This window comes from Molothrus ater, chromosome 20 (genome assembly GCF_012460135.2).
Source record: "Molothrus ater isolate BHLD 08-10-18 breed brown headed cowbird chromosome 20, BPBGC_Mater_1.1, whole genome shotgun sequence".
Taxonomy (NCBI): domain Eukaryota; kingdom Metazoa; phylum Chordata; class Aves; order Passeriformes; family Icteridae; genus Molothrus; species Molothrus ater.
In genome coordinates, this window is record NC_050497.2 from 5,470,422 (window position 1) to 5,496,102 (window position 25,681).

At 49.3% G+C, this 25,681-nt stretch overlaps 1 protein-coding gene across 3 annotated transcripts in view; it reads left to right on the plus strand.

The window, feature by feature from the left end:
• Positions 1-25,681, plus strand: part of COL27A1 (collagen type XXVII alpha 1 chain) — a 143,236-nt gene that overhangs the window by 98,798 nt on the left and 18,757 nt on the right. For all 3 annotated transcript variants that reach the window (XM_036393982.1, XM_036393983.1, XM_036393984.1), the window contains 13 exons: positions 208-261; positions 617-661; positions 779-823; positions 1,035-1,088; positions 1,778-1,831; positions 4,072-4,125; positions 5,796-5,849; positions 7,057-7,110; positions 8,963-9,070; positions 21,714-21,767; positions 21,889-21,996; positions 23,389-23,442; positions 23,723-23,776. In XM_036393982.1, the coding sequence (XP_036249875.1) occupies positions 208-261; positions 617-661; positions 779-823; positions 1,035-1,088; positions 1,778-1,831; positions 4,072-4,125; positions 5,796-5,849; positions 7,057-7,110; positions 8,963-9,070; positions 21,714-21,767; positions 21,889-21,996; positions 23,389-23,442; positions 23,723-23,776 (792 nt within the window). The remainder of the gene's footprint in view (positions 1-207; positions 262-616; positions 662-778; positions 824-1,034; positions 1,089-1,777; positions 1,832-4,071; positions 4,126-5,795; positions 5,850-7,056; positions 7,111-8,962; positions 9,071-21,713; positions 21,768-21,888; positions 21,997-23,388; positions 23,443-23,722; positions 23,777-25,681) is intronic.

A 25,681-nucleotide genomic window follows, 5' to 3' on the forward strand; every position in this document is an offset into this window, starting at 1 on the left:
GTGAGAAATGAGGCAACAAAACACAGAAAGAATCCTTTTAGTCCTGGGCTCTGAGCTGCTGTGCTCAACCCAAGCAGGTATAAATTGGCTAAGCCAGGATTGATCTCATGGACTGTCCTGGTGGCCAAGGCTAAAGTGACAGCTGGATTTTCCAGTGAGCCATATCCTCTGTGTTCTTATTTTTGCCTCTCTTTTGCCTCCTCCTAGGGTGCCAGAGGGCCTGATGGCCCCGTGGGTGAGCCAGGGCCGCGAGGTGCCAAGGTGAGTGCCAAGGCTGCTCCCAGCTCTGCTGTGAAATGCTCTGGGCAGGATCAAGGTCACATCCTTCCCCAGGAACAGGGATGTTCAATTGCTCCATGAGGATCAACCAGCAGGGATGAGTCTCTTACAACCAGAGTGAAATCTATCCAGCATTGGTATCGGGGCCTTTGCCCACACTCCCAGCTGGTTGGGTGTTCCTTGGGGCATCATCCCAGGTATTTGGCCTCTCAAAAGCTGCAGGGAACTGGAAGGGAAATTTGATGCATAAAAATGCGAGAGGAGATGGGCTGGGGCAGAAGAGCATCACCAACAGCTTATGCTCCTCCTGGATTGCTTTTGTCTCTTTGTTTTGCAGGGCCGAGCAGGGGAGCCAGGCAGGGTGGGCCCTGATGGGCTGCAGGTATGTCCTCTGTGAGAGCCACAGCTGCCAGCCCTGGGGACAGCCACGTGTCCTCAGAGCACCTCAGGTGTGTGAGCACATCCCCAGGTGATAACTGCTGTAACTGTGTGTTCACAGGGCAAGATGGGGGAGACTGGGGAGACTGGAGCACGCGGCTTCCCAGTAAGTGTCCATCCCTCCTGCTTCCTTTCACAACCTCAAGTCCTTAAGTTTTGAGTCCTGGTCCAGGTGGAAGAATCTGGACCCTATCTCACACTTGCAGGGCCACCTCTCCCTTCCTGTCACTGGAGCACTTTTGAGGTGCAATTTCTGCTGAGAAATGTGAAGGATTGCTGCTGGGTTGGAGCTGACCCTGGTGTTTTTCATTTTCTAGGGTATCCAAGGACCTTCTGGACCTCCAGGAGCAAAAGGGGCTCCAGGAGACCCGGCAAGTGTCTTATCACTCTCTCTCCATCTGTCTTTCCTTGCACACAGACACTTCATTTCTTTCTCTGTCTCTTCCCACCACTTATCCCATTCCCAGCTTCTCTGTCCTTGCCAACTCCAGCATGGTCAGAGATGTGAAAGACTTGGCTAGAGTCCTAGGAGCCAGAAGGAAAGACAAGGTCAGACTCCTGGAAAGCCAAAGGGAGCCATGGATCTACCAGGGAGAGTGTAGGATACAGCCTGGGGTGGGTTTTGGAAGGGAAGGTAGGAAAGAAGGGCAAGGTTGGGTCTGGGACAGGGTCAGATGTAACAGGAGGAGTTGGAGTGGAAGCAGGAGCAGGAGGGAGGCTGATGGTGTCAGAACTGAGCCCACAGCTTTGGGGGAGTCACTGGGGACAGACAGACCTCAAGGAGGGCCAGCAGTGCTGGACTGTGAAGGGAGAGAGTAAACCAGACACTTGCAGATTAGCCACTGCAGTTGTTTTAGATGGGAGCCAGGAAGAGGAAGGTCTTCTGAGCTCTTTGCACACCCACTGCTGGCCTCTCCATCCCTCTACCAAATCTTGCACAGTGAGAACTCCTCTGAGATGTGGGAGGGAACTGGAGTCTTACCTTACAGACCATGGAAGTGATGGCCCTTCAGAAGTGAAAACAATTGTGTGAAAAGAGCCTTGTGTCTCTCTTTTGCAGGGTCCCCAAGGACCACAGGGGCCACCTGGGCCTTTGGGAGAAATGGGGCAGAAGGTAGGTCTGAGCTTTGTTTGCTTTCCCCTTCCCTCAGGAGTGCAGGACTGAGGGAGGAGTGACCGTGCAGGGGAGCTTCCCTCCACACCTACACTGTGGAATGAGCAGGAAGGATTTCCCTGAAATCTGACACTCAGCTTCCAAAACAAACAGTGAAATCAGGAATTTTAGCACCCTTTCCACCACAGTCCACAGACACCCAGCTGCTGGAAGTGCAGACCCATCTTCCCAACAGAAGATGCATTTCAAAGGTGACCACGGCAGGGACCAACTTTTGCACCAAGGTGCAGAGCCAGGGAGCCAATACAAGCACAAATCAGAGTGAGTGCCAGTCCTTCCCTCTCCCTGGTGCTGTTGCTGACACACAGAGGTTTGCCCAGATGGCCAAGGCAGCCCCAGCAGAGGCCAAGGCAGCCCCAGCAGGAAGCTCAGAGCCGCCTTTGCTGCTGACAGTGCTGCTGGGCTGGGGTTGCCATGAAGCACTGACACAAACACACCAAAACCAACCAGCAGCTGCCAAACACTGCCCCAAAGGAGCGCAGGGGATGCCTCCATGGTTCCCCCAACTCCCCCACACTTTTGGCTTTATTTTACTACTCTTAAAATAATATAGTCTTGGCTCTTTTATCACGTGTGCCAGTGCCCCTTGCACAGCTCCTCTCTGTAGGTCCTGAGCTGTAGCACAGACGTGGAGGTGGCTTTGAATGCAGTCTATGCAAAGTGTGTGAGTCATGAAAGTTTCCATTCTCATGGCTGCTGGAGTGGATGGAGTGAGCTCTCAGCATGGTAAACCACACTGGGGAGCTGGAAAGCTGCTGCTGAGCCACTCTGGATGCTGCCAACCAAGAAAGTACAGACCTTCATTCAAATCTGTAACTCTTCCAGGAGCCTTTCTCTGCACTGGCACCTCTGGAGAAACCAAAGCAGGATTTTTGCTTTCATTGGAGCTTGAATTTTCTCATTGCGTGACACGAGCGTTTGTTCACAAACCCAACACACACCCTGCTCCCTCCTCTGCTTGAATCCACTTCAGCAAGCCAGGAACTGGCTTTATTCCCTGGGTAGCTCCCTTGACTATGTGCTCTTTTTTCCTTTATTCCCAACTGTAAAGAGAAGGGAGATTGTTGTCTGGAATGCAAATATCATAAGTAAATAAACCACTCAAATCCTTTAAAGAGAAGCTTTACTGTCCCATCTTTGGGGTGGTTTTACAGACTCTCATTCCCCATGCTTCTCAGAGGTAGGAGCAAATGTACAAAGATGAAAGCTCCCAACAGATCTTGGTACTAAAGATAGTGAATGACTGTGACCCCACTGTCAGGGGCTGCACATGGAGCTGGACTCAGTGAGAACAGTTTGCAAGGTCATTCTCACATCTTCCATCTTTCTATCTTAATTCCTATCTTTTTCCAGGCCAAGCACTCATTTTTGGGTCTCTGAGGGGTGCCAAACCCCTCTACCAGAGTCTGTGCTCACACAAGAGGGAGAAACTTTCTCTCAGCCAGTCCAACCTGGGCTGTGGATTGCTGGTCTGAGCCCAGGTGTTGGCCTTTGGAGATTTGCTGGCCCTGCACAGCCAGAGACAGCTGGCTGATGGATGTCAAGGCTAATCTGGCCAAAATTTGTGCTGGAGGGCTCAGTGTCACCTTGCTGCCCTCAGCTCCCTTTAGCAGCAGCACCATGGTGCCCCTGCCTCTCTGGGAAGGGGGGCAAAGGCTCAGCTGGAAGATGTGGGGCAGCTTGTCCCTCATCAGAAAGAGCCTGTTGGTGCAGAGGATGTGCTCACACAGGTGGGAATGGAGAGTGGAGCTGCAGGGAGCAGGAGCAAGAGCACATTCCTGTTACCCCCTGTACCAGCCCAGCCTGCTGGACCCTTGCAAAAAGCTTCCAAACCCAATTCTGGACCTTTTCCCTTCCATCCCAGCTGGTTCCAGTGCTGCTCCCTGCTGGGGTTGCAAACCTTAGAGAGCAGAGGGATTGCAAGGAGCAGAGGAAGGTGCTTGGCAGAGGAGGCTGGGGAGAGGGGAGGTGTGAGAGCTGCTCAGAGCCCTCCCAGGCACCAGGGGCCTCTTTGATGCTCTGGACCCCGAGCCAGCTCCAGGGAGGTGATTGCATTGCAACCAGGGCTTGGCTGTCCCAGGAGAGCTCTGCTAAAGGAGTTATGTCTTTGATCTTGCTTTCTGCTTTGTTACAATGGGTTTTTTCATTATCTTGTTGGGCTTTTTTTTTTTTGTTCCCAGGGACCGCCAGGCTCAATGGGACAACCTGGTCCTGCAGGTGAACCTGGCATGAAGGTAAGAAAAACCCTGAGTGTGGTTTCTCTGTCAGACTGGGGAGACAAATGGCAACTTCTGTTCCTGAAGGACTGAGTGACATTGCAGGTTTACCCTGCAGCAGCCAAAGCAGATAGTGCATTCAATAAAAGATAAAGTTTAAAAAACCTAAAACTGGGTTATTTTTAGCCATTTTTACAAATTCCTGAGCCCCATTCTGAGGGAGAGGCAGTCAGTGCTGGGGAGAAGCCCCATCCCAGGGATCTCGTGCCTCAAGAGCTGTGAAGGGCCTGGGAAATGAAGCTCAGCTCTTTGCAGATCCAAAATCTCAATGGAGAGAGGAGTCCTTGAGACTCAGAGATCCAGGCAGCCTCTAATTCAAAACCAGAAGGGTCTCAGGAAGGTCTCAGACTTAAAAATACCCTCAGACAAGGTCCTGCCACAGTTTCCAAGGCTCAGCTCTCTGGGGACTGAACTCCTCTGATGGTTAAGGGGGAAGGGTGCCCTGCTGCAGACCATGAATGCACCTTCTTGTCCACATAAAAGCCATCTCTTTGTTTGAGTAAAATCCCAGTGCTGGGCAGCTCAGAGGGGGTTTTATTTCATCCTAACCCACTTGGTCTGAACATTTGCTCGTGTGAGCAGAGCTTTTGAACAAACTCTATGTGGGGATTAAATGCAATTTCCTCTGTGCTGCTCTTCCCTCCCATCCTTTGCCATGTTTTCCTTGGCAAATCTTCTGACACTTCACTGGAGCTACCGTGCTTTTGGCATCCTGACACTGCAGGAGTGTTTCAGCTCCAGTGCTCCTGGCTGGCCCTCCCTGGAGCAGGACATGATGATTTGCACAGACACCCCCTGACCTGCTGGCCTTGCTGGGAAGCTGTGGAGTGAGGGTCCTGTCCTGCTCCTTCTCCAAGCTGGAAGGAGCTGGACCAAGACTGGTCTGTGCAGAGCAGTTTGCTGGGGGATGAGGTTTATGGATATCTCAAACCCTTTTCCCTTGAACTTATGGATATTATGGTTATGGAATTTAGGGTTATTATGGTTATGGAATTTATGGTTTATGGCTACTTCAAACCTTTTTCCCTTGAATTTATGGATATTATGGTTATGGAATTTATGGTTTATGGATATCTCAAACATTCCCTTGAATGCTCTGCATTTCCAGAGCTCTCTTCCATGCAGAGCAGGTTGCTTGGATGGGCACACCTGGGAGAGAGCTGCCCTGTGGCCATCCTACCCCAGTGCCACATTGGCAAGATCCATTTGTTTGCCAGCTCCTTCTGTTCACTCATTTAACTGCCATCAAAGATTCTGGTTCTTCTGGAACTGGGTCTAAAAGAGCTGTTGGGTTTTGTCCTCCCTCTCTCTGGTCATGTCTGCCCCCACACCACACTGCACCCATCCTGCTGCTTGTCTGTGAAGGGCCATGCCAGAAAATGCAGCTTCAGGCAGCTCAGACCCTCTGGGACCCCTGTCCTGTCCATCTTTGCATCATTGCAACAGAGCCTCTGAGATGTGTCCTTCTTGGCTGTGCTGGGCCTTTGAAGCCCCTTTGAAACCTCAGCTGAAGGTGTTTGTGTGGGAGAAGGAAAGAAAGAGACAAAATTAGAAGTGCAATGGGAAGTATTTCACTCCTTGGTGTCAGTAAACAGCTTGTGTCCCTGTCTGTGCTTCCTTCCTTTTAGGGTGATCCTGGCCAGCTGGGGATCCCTGGAGAGCAAGGTCTCATTGGCCAAAGAGTGAGTATGGCCACTTTCTGAGCCTCATCAGTTCCTCAGGGGTTCTGTCCTTGCTGTCCCACAGCCTGGACAGGCTGACCCTGTTCTCTGCATCCCAGCCTGTCAGAACCCAGGAAATTCCTCTGGCTGCCCTGGAGGACTGGAGCCCCTGCCCAGGGGCTCAGAGACCCTGGCACAGAGCCCAAGACCCCTGTGCCTTTGATCTTGACCCACGGAAAAAATTACCAACCTTATATGAGGATTTACAAACCATGAAAATTTAAGTAGAATGATAGTGAATTTATCACAGGGTGAAAAATAGATTTTTGAGGTTTTTAGAATGGGGGCTCTGGGTCCCAAGATGGAAGAATTTGGGTGTGCCTTGTCCTTTTTCCTTCTTCTTCCTAGCCTCCATCTTCTGGGTGATGTTGGCATTTTTAGATTGGTTTAGAGTAGAAACTCACTGTCTAACACAGGTGATAGGTATTGGGAAGTTATTGTAATTGTGTACATGTAGTTTTTAGTATAAAAAGACAACCAGTGTGCCTCTGCCTGACCTTCCAGACAGACCTCAGCGGGCCAGGAGGAAGAATTTTATAGATAAGAAACAATGAACAACCTTGAGAACGAGAACAGAAGAATACTGACTCCTTCTTCAACAGCCAGGCTGGGAAAAGAGTCTTGTACCTATCTCAGAGTCACTGTGATCAGCAGAGATTTGAGACCTGCCCCTGTTACTTCCCCACAGAGCCCTTCAGCCCAGGCCCTGCAGTGTCTGTGAGCCCTGAGATGCCCCAGTGAGTGTGAAAGGGGCAGTGTGGGAGCACAGGGGGGAACAGACCCCTCCTGTTTGCCAGGGGCTGTGCAGGCTGGAGCAGAGGCAGCTCAGCAGGGAAACACTGCACACACTGTGTGGGCATGGCAGGGGGATGAATGCATGGATTGAGGCTGGCAGGGGCTCTGTCCCTTCCCAGGACTGAGGTCAGTTGTTGGAGCTGGAGGAGGAAGGCCCAGGTTAAATGAATTCTGACTGAGCTCCTTTTCCCACAGTGGGCCCATGGAGGAGAAACTGTGGCTCAGAGTAGAGCAGGAGGCTGAATTCCTGCTCCTGCTCCTTGTTCAGCATCAGGATATGAGATAGGACATGTTAGAGTGCAGGGCTGGGCTCCCATCACTGCTGGGGAAAGCACATTTAGGCACAGCCTCATGGTGTTTGTTCTGTCCACAGGGAGAGCCTGGGCTGGAAGGGGACAGCGGGCAGCTTGGGCCAGATGGGATCAAGGTAAGCCTCACTCCATGGAGCTGCAGCTCTCACACTCACCTCTGTGCACTCAGATCCCTGTGATTCCCAGAGCCAGGGTGAGGATGAGGGGATTATTGGGTCCTCTCTGGAATAAACCTTTGCCCTGCAGTCTCTAAGGATTTTTTTCTGCGAGCACACATAACAAACCCCTCCTGTTTCACTCCTCTGCCCACGTTTTTTGGCATCTGATCAGATCTCCAAAAAGGTCAAGTTCTTCAAAATCTGGTTTCCAACAATTTGTCTGTTTTATTTGAGTTTTTACAGATCAAATTTCCAGCTAATCAGGAATTCCTGGGCCTGGCAAGGGAAATCAAGGATTGTCCATCACTCTCCCCTGCACCACTGACCAGAACAATGTTAGAGAGTAAAGAAACCAGATCTCCTTCCCTTGGCAGAGCCCCAGGATCTCACTCAGGGTTTGCTCTGTCTCTCACTGCTGGGAGTTTGCTACCTTGCCTTTGGAACAGGGCTCTGATTCCTGTCCTGCACAGCCAGCCTTTCCAAACAGGCCAACAATTTTGTTCCATGGAAAGAAAGAGCAGCCCATCCCACAACAATGCACTTTATTGCTTCTTTCTAGTTAAACTATTCACCATGTGTCTCTACTTCTGCTTATCTCTGAATGTTGGACCAAAAATCTCTTCCTTGAGGACAATCAAGGCTTCTGTATTCCCTTGCACTGCTGGCTGTGCCCAGGAGCTCTTGAACCAAACCAGCTCTTTCCACCCCAAATGTGTCTCTGGACACTTCAGCAGATGTGTCTGTGCTCTTTAACCAGATGGGATCTTGTTGAGCTCTCCCAACACAGGTGCAAGAGGAAAATGGTTCAGTTCAAGGCTGCTTGGCTGCACATGTTGCTCTCAGTATAAAACTGCCCTTTATCATTGTCTCCCTATAATTTTGAGTGGTAGTAATGAATAATACAAAATATTTACAATATTTTATTTATTTTGATAAACAAAAAGCAGCTATACATTTACTTCTTACACTTCTATTATTATATTTCTGGTCTGTGTTCCAGTTGGTTGATCTTGCCAAATGCTGAAATTTTATTATCTGCCAGATTTTTTCATAAATTTCAACGACTGGTTTCACTAGGGGAGCTTTAAATGGGTATTGGGAAAATTTCTCCACTGAAAGAAATAGGCATTATAACAGGAAGTGGTGGAGTCACTGTCCCTATAAGTGGCACTTGGGGACATGGTTCAGTGGTGGCCTTGTCAGTGCTGGGTTGAAGTTTGGATTAATTCATCTTAAACATCTTTTCCAACCCAAATGACTCTTTGATTCTGTGATTCTGCAATTGCCAGAGCAGTGATTTGACAGCATACCCACTGCTCAGGCCATGGATGCTTTACAGGGCACAGTGACACAGTTTCACAGAGTGTTTATTGGAGCCCTGGGCTGATTTCTGTTTGGCAGCAGGAGCTGAGCAGCTGTTCCAGACAAACCCATCCCATTAAAATTCTTTCAGTATCCCAAGCTCCGGGCTTCTGGATGAGGCAAGGGAGACTTTCACATCTTGTCTGCCTGCCTCATTCACGTGGGAGGTTCAGGAGAAGCAAAGGGGTTCAGGTTACTCTGTGTAATGGGGGAGTTCTTTCTCCTTCAGCCAAGAGATTTTAAAGAAAAGAAACCTGGGTTTGCTCCTTTTTTTAAATGTCAAGTGTATTATGACTCATCCTCATTCATCCCTTTTCTTGCAGGCTCTTTTCCTCTCAGACTCCTGAAATATTAATTATGTGGTGGGGTTTTCCCTCGCAGGGACCTTTGCAGAGTGACCCACGTGTTGTGTGGGTATGAAAACCTCCCACCCTCCTCTCTTCCACAGGGAGACAAAGGAGAGCAAGGCCCAGAAGGAGAGAAAGGAGAGAAGGGCAGTGAAGGGCTGAAGGGGAAGGAAGGAGCTCCTGGATATCCCGGCATCCCAGGTGTCCGAGTGAGTCTGTGAACCAGCCCTGGGCACCCCGGGGCTCCTGCTCTGATGGGTTTGTGACCCAGGCCACTGCTCAGGGCAGGAGCTCCCCTGAGATGTAACTTGTCCTAAACATTATGGTAAAGTGTGTTGTTTTTCATGACAAAATATGTCCAGGAGAGGGTTTGGTTTTTCAGCTAGGATTCACACTTGAGAATGGGAATCTGACCTGCCACAGGCTTTGAGAAATGAGGGATGTGCCTCCCTCCCACACCTCTGTAAGATGTGTTAGAGGGGGAGGTCCAGAGGACTGAGAGGGGCTGATTTTTCCCTGGTTGCCACATCTACATCTGCCTTGGGCCAGGAGCTTGGAATTGGCCACCTTGTGCCTTCTCTGATGGTTACTTGCTTGCTTCTGCTCTTCCCTTCTAGGATTTCCCCATTAAATATAGAAAACAACTAGAAGAAATCAGCAGGATATGAGTCATGAATTCTCAATGAATATCCTGGGCATGTCTGGGTTTTAGAGGTCTGATCTTGGTGCTGTAGAAAGAAAAAGTTTGATTCTGGCTCTGAGATGAGAGGAAGCAGGGCAGTGCCAGGTGAAAGAAGGCTCTGCCCAGTGCCCCAGTGGGCTGCTCTGCAAGTCAGGCCTTTCTGCTTGAGATGTGGAGTTTGTCAGGTTGCTGACATGGTTTATTCATTGTGATTGTTGTCTTGGATCAGAGTTACCAGCAGTGATGGCTTTGCAAGGCTCACAGAGCAGAGGGGCAGCCCAGCTCGGTGGGATGCACTGCTCCCTGTGGCCTTACCCCTCATGCAGCTGGGGAACACACCAGCTCCAACCCCACACATCCATGGAGAAGGAACAAGAAGCCCAAGTGTAAAGGCAGCTCTGAACTCCCAGCCTGGGCTGGGTGTGAAGCAGCAGGGCCAGCAGGTACTGCCGAGCCCTGGGTGGATGCTCTGTGGTGAAACGTTGATTTTCCTCTTGGTGCTGTTGTGGCTGGCTAAAAGGAGGGCAGGGAGAAGGGTGTGAGGGGATGGAAGCAGCAAAAAGAGATGGATTTATGTTATTTTTGGGCTGAGGTTGGGATTTGAGCACTGACTCAACTAGAAAGTGGAAACATTGGCTTAATGCTGTAGTGCAGCACCATAAATGTGCAGAAGAAGCCCGTAGTCCTGCCCCAAATAAGGCCACCCTTGGCCACAGGCCCCTGTCCCCAACAGGGAGCCCTTTCAGGATTGGGATCATGCCACAGGCAAGGGTGGTCCCCAACAGCCCAGCTCCTTCCCAGCTGCAGGCTGGCACAGCTGGACAGTGGCCCTCCATGTGCTGTGCTGTACTTCTGGCTGCTTCACGTGTTTATATTGTGTATGTTTTAAGAACCAATAAAAATACTAAAATCATGCAAAAGCCATATTAAGTTATAAAGTATAAAATACAGATTCTGTCAGACTCTGTCCCTGCTGTTTGCCAGCATGTCCCTGGGAACATGATGGTGTTTTCTGTTTTATTAAAAAAAAAAAAAAACAGTCAATAGAGCCAAGATTCCTGCTCATAATCACTCCCTTTCGGTTTGTTTTTTTTTTTTTTTTTTTACTGCAAAGTGCTATATTTCCATCTACTATTTTAATATACTTCTTTGTATTTCCTTGTGCCTAAGCTCAGGCAGACTTTCAGACCTACACAGTCTCCAGATAGTGCTGCCTGCCCTGCCAGACACTGTTACCTAATACACAGCCTGGTGTTCCTCCTGTGCTCACTGAGGTCATTTAAATATGGAATTCCTCTGACAGAAGCACAAATTATTTTCCTCTTCCATTACTGAGAATTTCATTCTACATTCCCATGGGGAGTAGAAATATCAGTGGGATCTTCCTTAGATTTCAGTCAAGATAAGGTTTACAGCTCAGATGGAGATAACTGCAAGCCCTCTGAGGGTCAGAAGCTGGAATATCCAGCCAAGCCATGCCCTGGAGGACATGCTGCAAAAGCCACCACAAACTGCACAATGCACAGAAGTCTTTAAGGCTGCTGGACTAAGATAACAAAAAATCTGTCATGGGGAAGTTGTGAAAGTTGTTCACCCAAGGGCAGATATCAAGGTGACAAACTCATGTCTAGGATTTGTTTGCTGGCATAGAAGTTGGTTGGGGAAGGTGTTGAAGGTGCTTGGATTGGAGGGAGAGGGAGCGTTTTGGGGTTGGATGTGCAGGAACTGAGTGATTCCACACCACCCTGTTGTGAATGGTTCTAACACTTCTGATGTGACAGTGTCCTGCTGTCCAATAATCACTTTAGATGGTGGTAAGAACTTCATCTTTGGCTATTGCATCTCCATTTGGCCTCTCCTGGCATCTGTGCTTCACCGCAATCCTGCCAGGATCCAGTGATGCTTTCCTGGGCTTTTCCTCAGCTCCAGTATTTGTTGGGATATCCTGCTCAGCTACAAAGGGCACAGGGAAGGTGTTGATGCTTCTGTGCCCTTAGGAGAGATGCACACACAAGGATCTGTGCAGTTACCTGTGCCAACAAACTCTAGCTCCATTTGGGGCTGTGAAGCTCATCTTCTGCTTCTGGAAGTTAGTTTGAGGAATCTGATGCCCACCTGCAATTGTGGACACATAAAAGGTTCTCCTAAACCTTGGCTTGTCCCTGTGTTACTCCAGAGGGAGCACCCACAGGGATATGCTCTCCATGGACAGCAACAACCTCTGGAAAAACCCCTTTTCATCACAGGGTTCTGCAGCCACACCATGTCCTGAAGGTTTGTCGTTAATGCCAAGGAAATGTTTAGTCTTAATCTTTATTTTGCTTATGTCTACAGGAATGTGACACTTCACTATCAAGTGTCCTTGTGACAGATGTAGGAAATGAGGTGCCAGATTGCTCTGAAAGGATCTGACTTCACTGCTGGTACATTTTCAGCCTGATTTGTGTATCCTGGCTGCAGCAGAGGCTGGTGCTGGCAGAGCAGGTAGAGGAGCTGGGGAATTTGGCACCACCAGCTCACACCTAATGTGGCAGCAGGCCAGTGTGAAGGATGGTAGGAGATTGGAGGCTCTGCAGTCCTGGAGCTCCCTGGAGATGGCAGATGTACCCCAAAGCAACTTGGAAAGCTGGAGGAAGCACAGAGGGTCTGTGCTGCCCTTTTGGGTCCTGCAGAAGAGAGACACTCACCTGGTGATCAGTGGGCTCAGCACAGGCACATCTGGCTTTCCTGAGCAAGGCTTCATTTTCCAGAGGCTCATCCTGATGCTGATAGCAATGACTGCCTGAGCACAACCAAACTTCCCTCAGTGCTCAAGGAAGGTTTTCCAGAGCTCTTTAGCTTTCACTTGGCTCAGCCATTTCCAGCATTAACATATCTGCAAACCAGTTTCCACTGTGGTTTTGAGTCTCAAACGAAAAGCAGCAGGGAGGCCCCAGTCGAGTCTCCAGGGGTGGTTTGTACGTGTTTCAACGCCAGTGGATTTCAGCAAACCTGGCAGCTGAGATGGTCCATGAGCTTCACAGCTGTGGCTGGCAGGGCTCGAGGCAGCTGGAGCTGAAATAAATGAGTATCCTCTATCTTTTGGTCACTTTGTCCAAGTTCACACTGCTCCTTTCAGCTCTAGTTCTTGCTCAGTGGAGGAATGGGCCAGTTGTCCCCCTGGCCATAAAAGAGAAATCCAGTTGGAATTTCCAGAGATGTGCACCTTTCCTGAGCTGCTCGCCCATGAATTATCTCCTCCCAGAGGTTTCTGTCTTCTAACACAAACTCACTGCCTTCACTTGACCTTGACTCTCTTCTGAACATGGCCATTTGCCCCCTGGTTTGAACAACAGAAGGCTGAAAATCCCTTCTCCTTGCAGAGCACCAGGGACTGTTTGGGCACCTGCATTCAGAGAGACTGGCTGGAAATCCAGAACTTTTGTATGGGCAAGGCAGAACAAGGATATTCTCCTCACTGTGTGGGGACACTGGAAAGTACAAGAGCCTGGTGAACTCTGGCAAGGCATCCCTCAGCAGCGCAAGTGTCATGGTGTGGTTTGCCAAAATAAAAAGATCATTTATCTCCTCATCTCCAAGGCTGTGAGGGAATAGTGCCACAGAGCCTGAAACACCCAGAGAACATCCCTGGAGAGTAACCTGCACTCACAAAGGATCTGACTGCCCATCAGAGCTGCTCATGGCATCAGAGGATGGTAAAAGAGGCTGAAGTCACTGATGTGCCACCAACAACCTGCCCTGAGAACAACCTCTTCCCCCAAAAAGTGTTTCCCTCTGCTGCTTCTCCTCTGCAGTGACAGCAAATGTGGCATTTCAGCCCTTCCCTGGGAGGATGACAGATGCAGCAGTGGCTGAGGAAGGCCCAGGCCAGTTGGAGGAGGGAGGTGATGGGTTTCCAGCTGTGCTCTGTGGCTCTGCACTGTGGTTTGTGTAATGTGCTGGTTGCCATACACGGCAGACATCTGATAGCAAGGGGTTTACAGTTCCAGGAAAGCAATTGGAGAGCCTGGAAATACTGAAATACAACATGCTCTGAAACAAGAAATTCCCTCATTGTTCAGCAAAACTGGGAGTCGAGTTCTTTTCACTTCAATTTTAACCTGAAATCCTATCTGCAGTGTCATTTGAGCTATGTCAGGACTCAGAAAGCTTCGAGCCAGACACTCCAGTGCTCTGAATTGCCATAAACAATTACATCAGAGAAGATCTTGCTGCCTTTGCCGGCCCTGTTGTGGCATGCAGATGTGCACCATCAGCCCAGAAGAGCTTGAAGGGCTGTAAATCCTTTTGCTCTGGTGCAACAAGATCCAAAGTCCTTTCATTTGCTCTTCAGGAGGGTAGACTGACAGGGCTGGGCTGGGCTGGAGAGCTGAGAAGGGTTTTTTGAGGGAACTCACAAGATCAAGCCACTCTCCAGCCCAGTGCAGAGCGTGGAGTGAACTCGTGGCTCTTGGCTCCGGTGCTGTGGTCGCTCCCCAGAGCAGCAGCAGCCCCACACACAGCTCTGGATGGTGTCCTGAGGAGCCTTCCCACCACATTTCTGTCCCTGTCTCATCTCCAGGCTACAATCCTGAAGTGGAAGGATGACTTGCTGGCCAGGATGGACCTTCTGCTCTGAGCTGGCAGAGCTGCAATGCCAGGCTGCCCTCTGGGCTCTGCAGTGCCAGGGCAGAGCAGGAGCATCTTCTCATCCGACACATTGCTCTTGTACAATGCTGTCCAAACACCACTTACAGCAGAATTTGTCCCAGAGTGGTTTTTGCTCTTTGTTCTCTTCTGTTTCCTGCCACTGAAAACACGATTCAAAGGTTTTCTGCAACAAAGCCCCTCGCTCTGCTGCTGCTGAATCCAGCCATTCTCTGCATGCACATGAGCTCAGCCACAGCTGGCAGCACCACATCCATGGCATCCAGCTCCCTGAAAACACTGAGGACAATCCTGGAGTCACCTCTGGTTTTAATCTCTGCTCTCCATGCAGGAATTTTATGGGTTTTTTTGATAAAGTACTGAGCTGTTGTTTCCTGGAAAAGCTGTTTTTTGTGCGCTGGACCATGGGCTGTCTGTGCAGTAATTACTTGAATGAAATTTCTTAAAATGCCCCAGCTAGGGAGTGTGGGGTCACCCTCTGACTGAGCAGAGGAAGGAATGGAGAACACCAGGCTGGCTGTGCAGGGGAGGGCAGTGTGTCTGTGGTACCAGCAAGATCCTCACACCCTAAATCTTAGGAAATGAGTGTGTTACTCCAAATCCTGCCCTTGAATAATGTGTTAGGAGCAGATGCACAGGACAGTAAAGGGGTCCAGGGTGATGCAGGAGGTCAGTCAGTGGCAGAGGGGGTCACAACAGACCATCCCCCTGCCCTACAGCCTGTCCTTTCCAGTAGCTGCTATATCAGGGGCCCAGTTCCTATACTGGAGCCCATTTTCCAGGACTGAAGGTGTTTGCACTTGGCCTTGGTGTGTCCTTGAGTTACAGCCCTGGAGTATCATTGCTCGTGCAGACCAACACCCAGGAAAGCCATAAGTAGGTATTTGTCAAAGGTGAATAAAGTTGCTCAGAAATGCAGTGAAATATGCTGAAAACCTCTGTTTTGTAGAGTTTGAGACCAAGAGCCAGGGCAATGCTTCTCTGTGGAGATGCAGGTCTGGGTCTCTCTGTTTCCCCTCCTAGACCCAAGGTGAGCATCCCTGGGCACCCCTGCCCACAGCTGCAATCAGCTTCTCCTCTTGCTTTGACAGTCAGTGCTGGTGGCCCCATGGTCAGCCTTTCCTGAACACCCACTTAATGCAGAGGTACATGCTGGATTTTGTTGCTTGGGTGATATTGCGTGGGACTTTTCCCCCTTTATTTGCCATTCTGCTCTCTGTGACTCAGCCCAGCAAATCCACTGACACCTTTGGAGCAGAGCAGGGCTGCCTGTGAGCCCTGAGCATCCTGCAGGGAATCACAGAGCTTTCCCAATCCCCAGGGAACTGCTGCTTGCAGCAACTGAGGCTGCTCTCCAGCAGCTGAGGGGCCATTTGGCCCTCGCAGGCTCTGCTGCTGGGGAAGGCAGCCTGATCCCAGCTGGTCTTAGTTTAGAGTTAACAGGAGTCAAAATGAGCCAGAATTTGAAATAAATCCCATTGGCTTGGCACGGTTTCTTTCCTGACTCAGACGAAGGAGACACACTTTTTGGGCAGTTGCTCCAAGATTCCCCTCCTTATTGCAAGAGAGGATTTCATTCCCCTCCTCTTCCACAACCCCAGGGCATCTGTGTCCTTCAAAAGGAAGATATTAACCCTTAGTGTTTGGGGGAGTGTCAGTCAGAGCTGTGCTGCCCAGGTGCTCTCTCTACTCTTTTCTTTCCCATTGTCAGATTCCAGCACTAATTTTTTGGAGTATTTTGGTTTCACTGTGTATGAAAGCTTCACAGGCTCAGTGGGGATGTGGCCTTGCACTTTTCTTACACTTTCCACTCATCCATCAAGCATTTTAGTGGCATCTTGTCTCCTGTGCTTTCTTAGAGATGAAGAAGGAGAGGCAAAGAGAGTGGGGAAAAAAAGGATTATCCCAGAAACAACAAATTAGTGGCAGTTCAGGGCTATCAGACTGAACCAGAGCAGCTCAGAGCACACAGCACTGCTCTGTGCATGACTCTTTGCTGCCTTACACTGTGGCTGCTCAGAAAAATCAAGTTAAATAGATCTCCTCCTCCACAAAACTGAAAGCAGCAAGTTTCAGAGCAACAGCTGCATGCAGATAAGAGTTTGCTCTTAAGCAGAGAGTTCAGGATACACAGCTTGGGGTTGGATTCCCATTTTGAGCCGAGGAGCTCAGCTGAAAGTCACAGCCACTCTGGCTGCAGCCTTGCCATCCAAGACCTTTTTATAGGATTTCCCCAGTTTGCTGTTTCTTTGAGCACAGCCAGCTCTACCTGCACTCTCCACTCGGGTTTCCACAGGCAGGCCAAGAGCCCATTACTTCCCAGTGCTCCCAGTGAAACCCTCTGAAGCTCACAGCACAATCAGGTCTTTCTTCTCGAGAACAGTTGAGTCTTTCTTCTTTCCCCATACTCATTCAGGAGCTGCTGCCCTGTCTCCTCCCCTTCCAGACTACTGCTAGGCAGAGTGATTATGAAATGTGTTTCTTATAAATCCAAAACATTTATGTCTTCAAATGCCCGGCCTAAATAATCCCACTAATTTCCTGAGTGTTTGTGAACTGTCCTCCATGGGGGGAGGCTTCTCTCCATCAAAGTTTATTAAGTAGAGGTTCTCATATGGAGACATTGCTGAGCAGTAGGAAATTATATGGGGCTTTTTCATTTCCCTTTAAATGAGCTCACTGGCTGGGCCTGGACAATATGGGCATGGTCATCCTATGGTTCATGCTTCCTACCTTTATTGCTGCTTTTAGTTTTCCTGCCCTTTTTACATCCAGTGCCTCAAACTATCTTTTCTTTTTTTCCCTGTCACTATGTCACTTTTTTCCTTTGCTCAGTAGCTGTATTCTGGTGGTTCTGTTTCTTCCTGCCTTATTTTTGGGAGGGAGGAGTGACCTCAGACCTTCACTCAACGACACACACACACAAAAAAAAAAATCGTTTGAAAATATGCTCCTGCTCCACAGCAGTCCTGAGCAATCCTGAAACAACCTGAGGCAAGCTTTGGGAAGCTCTCCCAGCAGTTCTGTGCCCTGAGAGCTTCCCTCCTGTGCTGTGCTGTGCTGCAAGGAAGGCAGGAACACATTTGCCCTCTGGAATGCCAAGAGCCAGAGCAGGATGGTGAGTCACATCTCTGTTACCACTTCCCCGACCCACTGCCTGCAGCAAGAGCATCACTGGCTGTGGGGAAGTTTGGGTCAGGATTTGAGCCCTGTTTGTTGTTTGGCTCTGTTCAGGGCATATCTCTCTGCAGTTCATTCAACTTCCTTGTTTTGTTTTTCTGGATGCTGTTGTCAGAACATAGATTTCAACTGTTGATGTCTGGAGAATTTAAAGCTGAGCTGCTCATCTATTTGCTCCCACTAAACGTTGCTGTTGTGCTGGGCAATAGATCTGACTTTTCTGTCAAGGCCATCAGCAGCTGGAAGTCTCTTTTTCTTTTTCTTTAAAAATTAACCAATTTGCATTGGAAAATAAACCATTCTTCTTTCCCTTAGGGGAATATCTAAGGCTATACTAAAAAAAATCCTTGTAAATCTGTGTCCTTACTGAAGATGACAATGAAATTTTAAACATGCTAGACCTAAGACTATATTTTTTTTTTTTTTTGCTTTCCTTGGATATTTTGGCATAGCTGAAGGCATGTGACTTAATAAAACTGCTTCTTTCCACTGTCCCTGGTCACAAATACCATCATCATCTGGAGGTACTGATATGCTTCTCTAGTGAAGACTGCAGCATATAAAGAGAAATCACCATTTAAAAATAGCCCCACTGATGGAAGAAGCTTGGAAAGAAGATATATTTTCTCAGCAAACCAGTAACCCAAGGCATACAACAAAATGTGTACAAACCTTGGGAACAAAAGCACCAAGTGTTCAGTGCCTTGGCACAGTGACCCAACTGATGTGAGTCCAGCAAAGGGAGCTTGGATTTCATTATTTTGATGTGCAGGCTTTTGTACATCTTCTGCCCTCACTCCTATCTCTGCTAAAGAGAGAAGAAATCTTAGGAACCTGAGGAACTTCACACTGCAGTAAAAGAGGTACCAAAGGGTGCTGCATTCCCAATGTACTTTGGGGAGAGCCTGGATGAAGATAACATCTCATTGAATTTTATTTTTATCCTTTCTTTCTTTTTTCTTCCTTTTCTGGCCCTATTTTTTTTTTTTTATCCCTGGACAGATGAGTCAGAAGAATAGAGAGAAAAAGGATGGGACTATTTTTGAAGGCTACCAAAGTTGTTGCTGGGTTTTTCCTTCCCTGTGAAATGTGCAGGGCAGTGCAGTGATTTCTGGGAACTGTGCAAACCCCTGCATATCTGCCCTGGGAACATCTGGGATTGCAACAGCAACCACATCTGGATCATCACAAGTAGAGATATCACATATCTGGGAACCCCAGACAAGTGCTGAACTGCCTCTAAATTCATCTGGGCAGAATTCCTGTGCATTTGGAGAAAGCATATCCAGGAAAATCAGACACATGGTAGGCTTCCCACTCACCAGCAGAGCTTGCTGGCCAAAGTCCTAGAAAGCGTGCTGGGAGAGCAGGGAAATGTCCCTGACTGATAGAGCTCATTCCTCTCGAGGAGGTGACTCAGGAACTCAGAATCTGAGCCACGTCTCTGCCCGTGGCGTCACCAGCGTGGTTTGACCCATTTTCTTACGCCAGCCAAGCTTTTAACCAGTGGATGAGAGTCAAGAACAGCAAGGGAGGCTTGGAACGAGGTCTCCATGGCTTCCTGTGAGTGACAGCTCCTCTCCCTGGCACTGACAGGAGCTGGTGATGCTGCCAATGTTGGTTATTTTTTCTTCAGCAATGGAGAGAGAGCTGCACCCCATCTGGAGGACCCAGGAGAACCTTCTGGAGCAGATGAACACCCCTGCTCCCTGAGGCTGATGTGTCATAAGGGGGAGATGGTACAAGGAGTTTGTTGGAGCCCCTATCTCTGTTCACACCCACCACCAAGGGAAAAGACAAGCTGAAGGAGGCCTGAGAAAGTCTGAGAAGCTGTTTGTACTCAGCACAGTCTCACTGTGGATTGAGCTCAATTTTGTGAGCAGGACTTGGGCTGTCAAAGTTTGGTTTGGTTTTTGTTGTTCACCCTCTCCCAGATGATTCTATCTGTACTCCGTGATGGTGAGTGCAAGCAGGAACTTGAATGCTGGCAGATTTTAGGAGCAGCGTGGAAGTTTTGTTTCTCAGATGGGAAAATTTAAAGCCTAAACTTGTCTTCTTGAAAAACAAAGACATTTTCCAATGCAGGGTAGAAGTTTCAGTCATGAAACTCCCATGGGAGATGTATCCTGGTGGAGGGAGCCAGGCTCTACCTCAGACTCTTCTGAAGTAGCTGTGAGATCCTCATGACCTCACAGGGTCATGAACAGGGACCACCTGCTCTGCCCAGTGATAAAGAGTGTGTCTCACCAATGTCCTGCTATCTGCATTTTTTACAGACAATATAACACTTTCTCAGCCTGGGGGTGGAACCTTTGCATGGAAATCTTTGTTCCATGAGCTGCCACAGCACTGCAGTTCCAGGAGCACATCTGAGTGTGCATAACTACTCTGTTGGAGCAGACCAAGGCCTTGGCCATCACTGGGTTAGAAACAGATCTAGCTTAAAATGGGCTTTCTCCTGTCTGCAGGAAGCATCTACTGCTTGTGCTTCCACAAGCTCTTAAAGGACAGTCCAGGGAGACTGATGGAAAAAACACTATGCAACTGATTAAAAACCCCAGTTGTCTCATTATTCAGTCACATCTTGTTTTGACAGTAAAGCTTTTTGACTGATTCTACTATTCCCTCTCCACATATTTAAGCCATAATGTGCCAGGGCACTGCTGCAGAGCAGGGGCTGTGGAGTTACTGTGCTTCAGGTGCTGAGTACCAGGTCCCACAGTGAGCTGCTGTGGAGCTGGAAGGTTCTGGCCATTTCTAATGCTTTCATTAGTGAAATCAGTGCTTTCATTCTCTGTACTCCTGTCAGAAGTGTAAATCTTGTGGGCGATGCTGGAGGCTTGGCACCCATCATCTGCCACGGCTGCTCAGCATCTGTGGGAAAGCAGCTCCAAAAGTGATCTCTGGGAAAGTGGCAGCAAAAAATAGCACACACACAAAAAAAAAAAAAAAAAAAAAAACAAAACAAAAACCAACCCTGAGCAGTATGGAAGAGACACAGAACAAGGCTCATGTGCTCCTCTGCAGGGACCTGTGCTTTGTGAAGCCTAATGGTGTTGGCAAGGTGGACTCCCGAAATGTTTGACTTGGGTAAAATGGAGCTATTCCCTCTGGGGAAGTGAACTGGCACAATCCTTTAGGGTTGGAATGAGGCTGAATTGCTCCTTTGTGTTCAGAGCAGGCACTTCTGAGGCCCATGTTTCAGATCAGAGTGAAAACCCCCCGATATGTCTCACTTTAAAGTTTCTTTTATTCAGCTGAGACTGCAACACCAACCATGATGAAAATTATACCTTCTTAGCTGGGAGGAGGGGAGCAGAGGGAGAGAGGTGGTGCTGGTGTGGAGATGCTGTTGGAAAGTTTGGCACAATTGTCAAAAAGCATGAGTTATTTTCTTCAGTTACACTTCTTGCTTCTTTCTGTCAAATTCAAAATATTCTGTCTCCCTTGCAGCCAACAGGGTCAAACACTGGAAAAAATGAGTTCCCTGAGGTCCCTAAGGAGAGGCTGCTGTATTTAGCTGCTCATGGTAGCACATGCCTGTGGTGTGGGTGCGAGGAGGGGCAGCAGGTTCTGCACCCACACTGGGTTCTGAAAGCAGTTCAGCATTCCTGCCTCTGCTTGCCATGGCTCCCACCTCAAGTTTTGCATCCCACTGCATTTCTAGAAGCCTGATCAGTAGATTGTGGTTTCTGCGTGTGGGAGGGGGTTTCACTGGGTGCAGGAGGTTGTGTGTGGTAGGTGCACAGAGAATGAAACCATTGCCTTTTTTCACAAGGTAAAAAATAAGGAGAAGTGCTGTGGAATCAATGGTAGGGTCCTATATTAATACCTAATTTAGTGCCTAGCAAGTATTGATACCTACTGGTTCACTGCTGGTTCAGGAGCGAACCAGAGGAATCCTTTTGTGGGAATCAGCATAAATGTTTTTCCACATTTCAGCCCATTCTGTAGCAGAGGCTGGGAAGGTGCACTTCTGGAGATCCTTCTTTTGCACCCTTGGAGACAGATGGACACAGTTTTCCATGACCCACCTATCTTCAGGATGTCATTTCAAAGTCACCATCATCAACATTATCACAGTATCACCTTTCAGCTGTGCTGCCCCATAGCCATTTGAGCACAAAGAGCTTTCCACCTTTAAGCAATGAGCTTTCCTCCATCTGTAGCACCTGTGGGTTGTGATCTGACCTGCACAACTCCCTGGCCTCCTTGTTGGCCCCCATGTGTGGGTGAGGATGCTCTCAAGTTTCGTGTGCTAGGGAAATGGCTTGGGAGTGGCTGGTTGGGATGTGACTCCTTTGCTTTCCCATTCCAACAGCCTTTTTCTTTTTCCCTTCCAGGGACCAGAAGGGAAACCAGGAAAACAGGGGGAAAAGGGCAAGCCTGGCCAGAAGGTAGGAACATCTCTCCTTGATAACATCACAGCCTGTGGTTTTCCCTCCTGTTCCTCGTCTCTGACGTTTTCCTGCAGAAGGAGTTTTGTCCCACACTGATGTCAGTGCCTTTGCTCTGCAGGGCAGCAAAGGCTACCAGGGGCAGCTTGGAGAGATGGGATCCCCAGGGAAGCAGGGGCCGAAGGGGAACCAAGGCCCCAAAGGATCCCGAGGTACCCTGGGACCGATGGTGAGAAGAGCTCTGCAAACGGCTGAACACAACTCACAGAAACCTGGCACTGGTGGGCACGGGCCTGACTGGGGCAGAGAGCCCAGCAGAGCCTGAAAAATGCACTGAAAAATGCTGTTAGATGGGTTTAATTGGCCAGAAACATCTTAACCCTTGTCCCAAGCAGCACAGGAGAGAGTCCATAGGGGTGGCTGGGTTGGTGCCCCGTGAGCCCAGCTCACGTTGCATCAAGGCAGTTCTTTACAACTCCCCAGATAGGCTGAAATTGCTGAAATATTGGGGATTTTTCCTCAGCTGAGTGAGCTGATAAGCTATTTTTTGCTAAGATCTTCCCCTTTGAGACTGCACACTCATGGCAAGAGCTGCTTCCAAGTCAAGCTGTGTTGTTATAAGGAACTCTGCCTTGGATTTCTGCCCTGTTTCTACACCCACTCTTGATCTACTTATCTAAAACACTTGGAGCAAGAAGAAATATAGCATGGGAAAGGGTTTGAACTGGGTACTGAAGGTGAGGCTTCCAGAGAGAACACCCATAGTATGGCAGAGAGGGGAGAAATTTAATTTGCTTTAGGCACAAGAGATAAATGCATCAGGACAGCAGTGGTACATAAAAGTGCCTCTCGTGCATTGCAGGCTGGTTAGGAAACTTCTTGCACTCCATTTGATAGAACTTAGTGCAAAATCAGGAATTATTTATGAACTAGGAATAGTGGTGATATTTCAGAACAGTAGCAAATGAGTGATGGAGTGATGGTTTTGCTGATAGTGTTTTCCTGCACTAAAAATTGTGGCCTCACCACATATCCTCCCTTAATAGTCTTTGGCAAAGCCTCCATGGATTATTTCACAAGGAAGCAAAGCAATATCTGAGCAACAGTCTATTGGAGTGGACATGTCTTTGTCTTGTGGAAAGGGCTTTATTCCATGCTAAATGGGATTATATGGAAATTTTGTGTCTCACTTTAATCTGATGATTTGATTTAAACCCCTTTGTTCACTGTGCTGAGGGTGTGATTCTGGTCTGTGGAAGTCTGGTGGACTTCCTAGCACAACACTAATTTGGATATTTGGATATAGAGGCATGCAAGAGGGCAGATGAAGAGCACACAAATGCAGCCATTTCTGACAGCAAATCTGAGTGAGGTGGGGAATCTGTTGCTGCAGGCAGGCAAAGGCATGGAAAGGCCTCCTGGCACAGCCCTCTCCATGTGTAAGAGGTTAAAGCCAAGGAGAAGCCATCAGGTGGCTGCAGCAGAGCTCAGTGGTGGCCAGGACAAGGACTGGCCACGCTCCCACACGTGCAGAGCTTTGCTCTGCACAGCCCAGTGCCTCCTCCCCTCGTGCCAACACCATGGGCTGCCTCTCTCAGTCCCTCTGTCTTTGCCTCTCCAGGGAGCTCCAGGAAGGATGGGTGCTCAAGGGGACCCAGGCTTAAAGGGTTACCAGGTAAGGGTTTTATTTTCACCTCCCAGCTTTTATCTGTTCTTAAACACACCAAAACTGCCACTCCAGGATGCAAATTGTTCTTTATTTCTGACCTCGAGTTTAGTTCTCTGTCAAGTCTCCATTTGCACCACCTGCATTTGGTTCATCTCTGCCTGTGTGACCCACGTGTCCCTCCAAAGCTGGCATGCACCACCCAGGGCTCGTGGGATCAGGGAACCAGGGAGGGCTTTCAGTCCCACAGCTCTTTCCTGGCTCCTCACGTGCTCTCTGCTCTCCACAGGGACATGCAGGACCACCAGGGCCAATTGGACCACCAGGGCCAAAGGGGGAAAAGGTGAGTTCAGGGGCTTTGGCCGTCTCGTTTCCCCTTGAATGAGACAATTGCTGTGACTCCCATGCATCTGCACTCTGCTCACCCTGAGCTGAGGCAGAGGTGCCTCCTTGACCACACAGCCTCTCACACAACCCCTCAGAGCTGCAGCCTTGCCTGTGCCAGCCCGTGCCAGGACCCCCGTGCCACCAGCACGTCCTTCCCAGACACCCCTGTGCCAGGGGCTGAGCCAGCCAGCATGGACCCTGAGGATGTGCTTTGCCTGCATCCACAGGAATTCAGCTCCATCCCCAAGCCAAAAGGAATCAGACTCGTGGCTTTCTGTGATCAGGTCACAGTAACTCCCTGCACAAAGGAGCAGATCTCCAGCTGCTGGTGTCTCCCCTCTCCATGGCCCTTGCTCCACGTTCCCTGTGCCCCACCTTCCCACAGCCCCCTGGCTGCAGCTGCCCTGACTCAGAGCCCTCTTTCCACAGTGGCTTTTCCCGGGAGTTTTCCCCCTTTTGCTGAGTCAGCAGAGCCATAACCAGTCCAGGCTGGAGCAGTGACTCACTCCTCAGTGGTTTCCTGTCGGCTCCAGGGCTGCTTGGCTCTCCCAGGGCTGATGGTGTCCTTCACATGCCTTCTGCAGCAAGGCTCCCTCCCTCCTGAGACCTCTCTGCAGAAGGCTCTGGGGAGAGCTCCTTGTGACCTTCCAGTGCTTAAAGGGGGCTGTCTAAAAGAGGGGAGCAGATTCCTACAATGGACAGGGGAGAATACTTTTAAAACAAAAGTGTAAAGACTTTGGTCAGGAAGTTCTCTACTCAGAGGGTGGTAAAGCACTGGCACAGGTCTGGGCTGCCCTGTCCCTGGAAGTGTCCAAGGCCAGGTTGGATGGAGCTTGGAGCACCCTGATCTGGGGGAAGGTGTCCCTGCCTGTGGCAAGGAGTGGAACAAGATGGGTTTTAAGGTCCCTCTCAACCCAAACCATTCTGTGCTTCTCCCTTGGTGTGGGAAGGGAAGCGATGGTGATGGGGACTGGTCAGTTGTGAGGTCCCCATGAAGAGAAGAGATGCATGAACCCTTTATTTTCTGCTCCCCATCACCAAGACATCATTCAGCTTTGCCTCTGCACACAGGTGGGAGGGCAGATGCAGTGCAGACAGGAGCTCCATTGCTTATAAAATGAGTTTACAAGGACTTGCCCTTGCTGGGGCTTTGAGTGGATCCCTTCAGGCTCCTGGTGCCACCCTGCTCACACCATGCTCTGCCTGGAGATCCCCCCTGCAGCCAGGAGTCACTGGGGCAGGGCAAGCTGTTGTGTTCCACTGAGACATTCACACACTCAGAAATCTTTCTTTGGGGGTGAACAATGGCCATTGTGCTTTTTCTCACATTTCCTGCTGCTGAAACACATCCATGGAGGAACAGCTGTTTGCTCCCTATCTCCATTGCTGCCTTGCTGAACTCCCTGGCAGGTGTTAGACAAGCACAACCAGCCCAGGATGATGTGAGAGCTCATGACCAGGCACATTGTCAGCCCAGAACCTGCCCCAGAGGTTCCTGACAATTCCACTGTCGAATCTTGAGCATCCTGGCAAAAAGTTGTGAGTCATGACTAGCAAAAGCAAGGTCAGCCATTGACCCTGCAGCCACTGAGATGTGCAGATATGTATGTCCATTGCTGAAATAGCAGCTGTAGTTTTATTTGAAAACATTTGAAGTTGCCATCTTGAAAGCTCTTGTCATTTCAGTAGCAAATGATCCCCAGATTATTCATCTGAAGTGCTCAGTGGAGCATTTTGCCCTTCATCAACGAGATGTTGCTCTGCAAAAGGACACTGGAAAAGCATTCCCTGAGTGGATCTGGTGTCAGAAGAGCACAGCAGTGTTATGATAAATTAATCCTACATGCAAGTATCCAAGCTG